General features: G+C 39.8%; 1 protein-coding gene across 1 annotated transcript; it reads right to left on the bottom strand.

The window, feature by feature from the left end:
- Nucleotides 1–218: 218 nt before the first annotated feature.
- cdh16 (cadherin 16, KSP-cadherin) lies at nucleotides 219–6,831 on the bottom strand. Its single transcript, XM_023790770.2, has 8 exons — nucleotides 6,639–6,831; nucleotides 2,879–2,996; nucleotides 2,388–2,620; nucleotides 2,145–2,282; nucleotides 1,897–2,052; nucleotides 1,661–1,805; nucleotides 1,384–1,556; nucleotides 219–1,308 (listed from the first exon to the last, which is right to left on the bottom strand). The coding sequence occupies exons 1-8, from the start codon at nucleotides 6,684–6,686 to the stop codon at nucleotides 1,213–1,215; spliced, it is 1,107 nt and encodes a 368-aa protein (XP_023646538.2). The 5' UTR covers nucleotides 6,687–6,831; the 3' UTR covers nucleotides 219–1,212.
- Nucleotides 6,832–7,396: the final 565 nt, after the last annotated feature.

The raw sequence follows: 7,396 nt of genomic DNA, 5'->3' as shown, positions 1-7,396 counted from the left end.
AATTAACTAACTTGTTAACAGTTTTCTAATACAATTCCTGCATAGAATACGTGAACTGTCATAAGTAATAATGAACAGACATGGGATCAGTACGTCACTGGTTAATTAATGCATTAAGTAAGAGTGTAGCAATACATTATTTGTGTCCCCTCAAGTAAAGTGTGACCAACAAATCAAGGAGCTTTAGATAAATATTAAAGCATCATTCCAAAGACATGTTTGTTTTTAACATTTTTAATAAAGGTCTTTAACAAAACTTCCTAATTAAAATCACAATTAATGAAAGAGTGAAGAGTGAAAAAATACATGAGGATACAAGCCTATAAGTCTCTAAGCATGGCTATGCAAGAAACCAAAGAGCTCAGTTAAAGCACCATAATAGCAAGTTAAAGCCCTATAAAACATTAATCACATTTAATAACATTTTGAAAATGAATCGAAGTTCAGCTGATATACATTTTATATATCACAGCTCACAGGAAGTCGGGGTGCTTGCTTAATTCAGTAAAAATATTGCAAATTTTTTGGTTTTATAACAAAAAATAATTACTTTATTCATTTACAAAAATATACATCACATTAGAAACAACCAGGAGTTTTAAGTAAAACTAATTAATTTTAAGTAGCAATACACTGAAACCCAAATTACAGTTCTAAAAGAGCAGTTCCAGTGAAGAAGCTCACTAACAATATGTCTCATTGGGTGCTTTTTAAATAGTAACACCTTTGCAATAACATAAAACACCAAACCATTTGCGTTTAGTATCATTCTGAGAGCCAATTACTACAATTGCAATCAATAGCAAAATGAAAAGATCAGAGCTGAATGACTCAGTTTATAAAAATGACACAAAGAGAAGATGTGTGTAAGGAACATATGTGCAGGTATGTTAACATTTCATAGAATCAAGCGTCCCAAGACTGTCTGTGAGCACTGTATTATACACAAACTCAAGCTCACGAAGGTCCCAGCTCCATAGCACTGCCTTCTGCATGAGAATGATCTCACATTCAAAAGCAACTCCCATTAAACCACAAATGTGAAGCAAAAACCAGACAGCAAGGCAACAGTCTGTTAGGACAGAGCGGCACAGGACTTAATGGGCACAAGCACAAAGTCTGTCATATGACCTTCAGTCCCCTTCACCACCACCAAAGTCTGCCAGCTTCTTAAACTGCGGCCCCCTAAGTTACAGATTTTGACGAGCGCGGTCATTCTGTCACGGTGATTATGGCTTTACAGGCAGCTGGGTAACCTTCTCCTGTCATATCAGCAACCTTAACCGTCAGTGTATACTGAGGGTATTTCTGCAAAGAAAAGTTCAGGTCACACATTTGTTCAGACAGAGCCGTTATTGGTCAGAGGAAGAAAAGCCCACCTACCTTCTTATCAAGCTGAGCATTATTCAGTCGGATCTGCCCACTAGTAGGATCAATAGCAAACATGTCTGGAACTGGTAGAGGTGGATCTTGACTTAAAATGCTGTATCTTAAGTCTGCATTATAAGTCTCAGGATCATCAGCATCAGTTGCCGTGACACTCAGGATCTCATACCCTAAATATTTTAGGAGAAAGTATGTGCAAATAGATCAAGCTAATGCAATGTCTGTATCAAAGCAGACCTTTAGCAGCAATGTGAAGCGTGTCAGCACACTGTACCTGCACCCACGGCTTCTGAAACATTGCCCATAAATGCATCTTGTGTAAAGACAGGCTTGTTGTCATTCTGATCAGACACTATAATTTTGATCTCTGTAGGATCTGCAGCTTTGCTATCTCCAAGAGCAGCAGCATGGACCATAAGCTGGGGAGAAGTAATTTGAAGAACATATGTGAGTTTAAAATTCTAAATTATATCTTCATTTTAAAAAGAGTTCAAGTGAAGCACTGCTTACAGTATAGCTTGAACACTGCTCTCTGTCCAAAGGTTGTGTTACGAAGAGGCTGCCAGAGTTTCTGTCCATAGTGAAAATGTCTTTAGGTGGCTCATCTGCACCAGGACCAGTAATCCAGTACTGCATTTTAACTTCTTTATCCTCACTGGACCTGACCTAAAAATCAAAATATTGTTTATTGGATGAGCATGAAGCATAGTGATACAGTTGAAAGCAAAGCATCAATAATGTATAAAAGTGTGACATACCTTCACTACCGCCTTAGGAAAGGGACCCATTTCACCTTCAAGAATTGTGATTGGAGGAATCACCCAGTCTCTCTTCCTTCTTTTGAGACCAGTTGAGGACAAAAACTCCAGCCCTGGGACAGACTCACTGCCCTCAAACTGGAAAATAGAAGGGCACCCATTGAGCTCACACTATATCACACTCTAAAACTTAAAACTAACAAAATGGACTTAAAATCACCGCAATCATTCAATACATCCTACCTGCTCAGTAGGGACATTTTCCACATGGCTGGTTTGTGGCTTAAGCTGGACCCTGATTCTCACAATGAACTTCCTACCATTTGAGTCCCAGGCATGAACTGAGAAGATCTTCCGACCTTCATGTAGGATAAAGGGCCTTTTGATCAAGACAGTCCCATCAGAGTCCACCTTAAATCTGGAATCCTTTGAAGTAAAGAGGAACCTGTGCTGACCACCGCAGTCATCATACAGAACTGCAAGAAGAGACATTAATTAACAACAAACCTTGATGCAGTTCCCAGACACTGCTAAGCAAACAAACAAACCAACGCAGAAGACTAAACATTCATGAACACGTATGATAGCAATGAACTTGTTGTCAAGTGTTGTCAAGACAAGTCTGCAAAAGCAATGCCAGCAAATTTAAGAAGAATCATTAATAAATTTATGAGGGTTAAATGAGGAAAGATACCCCAAAAAGTATGTTTTGAGTTTTACATTCAAGGATTTACCTCTCCCCAGCCTCCTGCCCTTCTCCAAATGTGCTCGATCTACATTAAAGGTGAAGAGCTTTGATGAGATCCTAGGCTGACATGTCTCTTCTGCTTTACATGACCCTAAAGTGAAAGCCTGGGAGAAAAAGAGAAAAAGAGGGAAAGAAGTGGCTCAACAACTCAGCGCAAAAGGCAGTTTACAATGGCTTTGGCTGGGGAACCAATGAGTTGGTTAATAATAAAATAAGTACCCTTGCCGTATTTACAAAGTAAAAGTAATGACATCACACTACACTTAGTAAAGCACAGCTGAGTGGAAAAACTAGTGTGCAGGGTCTCACAACAGCAGCAAAGAAAATGTGCAAATATCGGAAGTATACAAAAGATGTAAATATACTACCTAGGCCCACGACGTATTTCATGAATACAAAAAAAAAATTACACAGAAATTACTTTTTTATGAGAAATAAAATAGTTTGGCTGTATACTGGCAAGAATCCGGCGATACGATACATATCATGATACATCGGGTTACAATTCAATATTGCAATCTGTTGCGATACAATAAGCAAATCAATATATTCTGATTTTTCAAATTTTATTGAAATGATCATAGTATTAAAAATATACTATCATATACATAAAATATGAACTTAAATCAGAACAGTGGGATCGAACATTCAACGTCATAAGACTACATTTTGTGCAGTCAGTAAAATAAACAAGCAAACAGACAAACAAATAAATAAACGTTTGTCAAAATGAGTCCACACTTCAGACTTGTATGATGTGAAGCTGGTCTAGCTCTTTTGGACTCGGTAGCATCAGTAACATTACTAGTCACCTAGGTTGGCTAATACTAGTGTTAGCAGTGCAGCCTTATGCCACTGCCAGCAGTTTCTGGCAGCTTAAAACTAAGTGTAAAAAACTGCTACCCCACTAAAAACTATAGGCAGCAGTTTCTGGCAGCTTAAAACTAAGTGTAAAAAACTGCTACCCCACTAAAAACTATAGGCAGCAGTTTCTGGCAGCTTAAAACTAAGTGTAAAAAACTTCTACCCCCCTCTAAAGTACAAGAAAGTTATTTTGATAGCATAAATCATTATATAGATTCAGGAGTATGGGTAGGAAATTTTGGCAACGTAGCAAAAACTGACAGATATAACTGAAAATTTCTGCTGCGGTAGGAAATTCTGGCAAGGCAGCAAAAAATGGCAGAACACCTGTCTCAGTTTATGTCATGTTTCTCAATACCAAGCACGCAAAGATCGTACTTGTGGTCTTGGCAAGACCGGATTCGCTAACTTGCCTTTCAAGAACAAACTTGGGCCACAATGAATCACGGGACTGATCTCATTTGGATAGGATGCAACCGATGTATCATTGAACAACAAGAACACCCAAGAACAACATTCGGGGATTTTTTTTACTGTCCTCTGTACTTCTGTACTTGAGTAATGGAACTGGTTTTTGCAATGGAAGATGACAAAAAAAAACAGGTACACAAGAACACAAGTATGGTCAAGTACGCATATTGACACCCAAAGCCAAGAGTCAAATGCAGAAAAAAGATTACAACATGTGATGCATGTGTTCCATAATTTAGTATATGGCTCTTGAAGGATGTTATAATATTGAAATGGCCCTCGATAGGAAAAAGTTTCCCCAACCCTGCTTGTGCTCAAACACTGCTGTTACACTCCATCTTCTATAGTATAAAAACGTCATTACTGATTAATAAGAAATTTCAACTTCTCCTGGACTTCTCTTCTCTCTCTCTATCTCCCTTCCAGCGGAGGCTCCTGATGTCTGCCTCCTTAGCGGCTAAGTTGTTGTTAGCCTCTCGTTGGAAGTCTCCTGATCGTGCCGTTCCCACTGTCTGGAAGTCTCCTGATCGTGCCGTTCCCACTGTCTGGAAGTCTCCTGATCGTGCCGTTCCCACTGTCTGGAAGTCTCCTGATCGTGCCGTTCCCACTGTCTGGAAGGCTCCTGATCGTGCCGTTCCCACAGTCTGGAAGTCTCCTGATCGTGCCGTTCCCACTGTCTGGAAGTCTCCTGATCGTGCCATTCCCACTGTCTGGAAGTCTCCTGGTCGTGCCATTCCCACTGTCTGGAAGTCTCCTGATCGTGCCGTTCCCACTGTCTGGAAGTCTCCTGGTCGTGCCGTTCCCACTGTCTGGAAGTCTCCTGGTCGTGTCGTTCCCACTGTCTGGAAGTCTCCTGGTCGTGCCGTTCCCACTGTCTGGAAGTCTCCTGGTCGTGCCGTTCCCACTGTCTGGAAGTCTCCTGGTCGTGCCGTTCCCACTGTCTGGAAGTCTCCTGGTCGTGCCGTTCCCACTGTCTGGAAGTCTCCTGGTCGTGCCGTTCCCACTGTCTGGAAGTCTCCTGATCGTGCCATTCCCACTGTCTGGAAGTCTCCTGATCGTGCCGTTCCCACTGTCTGGAAGTCTCCTGATCGTGCCGTTCCCACTGTCTGGAAGTCTCCTGATCGTGCCGTTCCCACTGTCTGGAAGTCTCCTTCCTTGTTTTTTATTTTGATTTTTACTTTCCTAATTTTGACATTTCTTACTGATATAAGTATGTTATTTCTTCTCTCCTCAGTTTTCAGCTGCGCTCTTTGGGGCTGCGTGTGCCGGTGACCATTGTTGGTCTTTTGTTTCTTTTCCTTTGAGGTGCTGTCTCAGGGTGTATTGGGGGTGGGGGGGGGGGGGGGGGTGGAGTGTGTTCTGTTCTGTTCCGTCTTGTTCTTTGTTAAAAAATCTCCAATAAAAATTTGATCACAATTTTTTTTTTTTTTAAATATCTAAGATTTTAATCATGTTATTTGCAGCCACATAAGTTGAGAAATGTCTGCATTTTCCTGCTTATAGATTTAAAGTACAAAAAAAAATCACCGACAATGAGTAGTTAAAGTGAATATAACACAGAGCCGGAATAATTTTTCTGATAAGAAAAATAGCACAGCTATTACTTTTAAATAGACACCTTGCCCATGATGTGTCACTATATATAGAGAGACATATTGCCTTCGTAACTCCACAGTCCCCTACCCTTCATTTTAAAAGGTCTAATCACTCTAATGAATCTGACTATAGATTATGCGACTGCTTAGGACAGAGTGCTACGATAATGATTTATGAGATAATTTACTATGACATTTCAAATGTCAGATTATGTAAGGAGAAGCCTGCTTATTTTACTCCTTAATTTCCAAGACCCTTCCTCCATAATTTCAAAACGTCTAGAGAATCTGACAGCAGTGGGTGTGACTGAATAGGACTGAGTGCTAGAATATTGATTTATGAGAAAATATGCTGCAGCATTTAATAATAATGACTCGGTGAGCGGTTGCTGATCTTATATCAAGTAATGTGTGACGATCATACAGACTGAGACTAAAGACTGAAGATTTTCTGGCATAAAAAATATAAATAAAAAACTGCTGCTTGCGCGAGCTTCCTGCAATGCAGCCATATCATAACAAGATTTATTTCCCGAAATATATACATAAATATATTAATAATATATTAATATATTAATAAGACTTCAAAAAATTAATAATAAAGCCAACAAATAAAGGCAACTACCACGGATGGGCGCTCGTTCCCAAACTAATCAAGCTAACGACGCAGAAAAAGTACAAGCACTAGGGGTAACTTAATATCTGCTAGCATTTACAATTAATCTATACAAGTCAAACACGCCAGATCCTTGTGGAATTTAAAGTTAAAGGCTTCATATCCACACGACAGTAAACCAAAGTAAAAACCAACTTTACCTGGAACAAAAAGATAAATCCCAACGCCAAGACCCTGTAAGTCCCCATTAGAGCGAAGCCTCGCAGGAATCCTCTGTTCTCTGTAAGCAGGGATAGTGAAGGTTTGAAGGAGAAAAAAAAAGCAAATCTGCTTTGGTCCAGAGATTGCGCAGGATTCCCTCCCCAAAGGTGCGCTCGCGCATTAATGCGCAGCCGGGCAGGTAGTTTCGAGAGGCAGGGCGGTGCCGTTATGTATAATTTTACGTGTAATTCTGACGATATGTTTCTGTCATCTTTTCAATCCGGATCAGGCAGTTTCCAGTTCATGTTTAAAGTGAAAGACGATGATTTTATATAAAACGTGTTTTTAATAAACTCAAAACAGCCAATGACGGACCATTTGAATAATTGTTTTTTAATAGCATGCATATTTAAAAAGCATTGTTTTAAATGGAGAACTTATCATGTTTAATTGTGCAAAAACATTTTGGTGCCTGCTCCTCTATTGCTATGTAAGTCTATATACTGTGGGTTTAATTAAAGAAACCTTGAATAGTACCAGAACCTCAAATAGAACTAAACTGAAAAGGATCATGCAGCAGAACTTTATGACCACGAACTCCATGATCCTAAGGCCTAACCCCTTTTGTGATCCAGAAAGCACCATACGTGTAAATTTAATGGTTATTTGAACATTGGAAATCCCCAGACATCTCGGTATACCGGGATCGTGCCTGACTACAAATCTCATATACCTACTAAATATTTCAGAGGGATTA

The sequence above is a fragment of the Paramormyrops kingsleyae genome, chromosome 11 (assembly GCF_048594095.1).
Source record: "Paramormyrops kingsleyae isolate MSU_618 chromosome 11, PKINGS_0.4, whole genome shotgun sequence".
Classification (NCBI taxonomy): Eukaryota; Metazoa; Chordata; class Actinopteri; order Osteoglossiformes; family Mormyridae; genus Paramormyrops; species Paramormyrops kingsleyae.
The sequence above is the reverse complement of the archived record's forward strand: the minus strand, read 5'-3'. Positions and strand labels throughout refer to the sequence as shown.

Bases quoted from the DNA above. Each gene is read 5' to 3' on its own strand.
- cdh16 (XM_023790770.2), bottom strand. From the start codon at position 6,686: ATGGGGACTTACAGGGTCTTGGCGTTGGGATTTATCTTTTTGTTCCAG. The intron at 2,997-6,638 runs GTAAAGTTGGTT...TTTTTCTCCCAG, and splicing joins GATTTATCTTTTTGTTCCAG to GCTTTCACTTTAGGGTCATG. The intron at 1,309-1,383 runs GTAGGTGGGCTT...TTTTCTTTGCAG, and splicing joins ATGCTCAGCTTGATAAGAAG to AAATACCCTCAGTATACACT.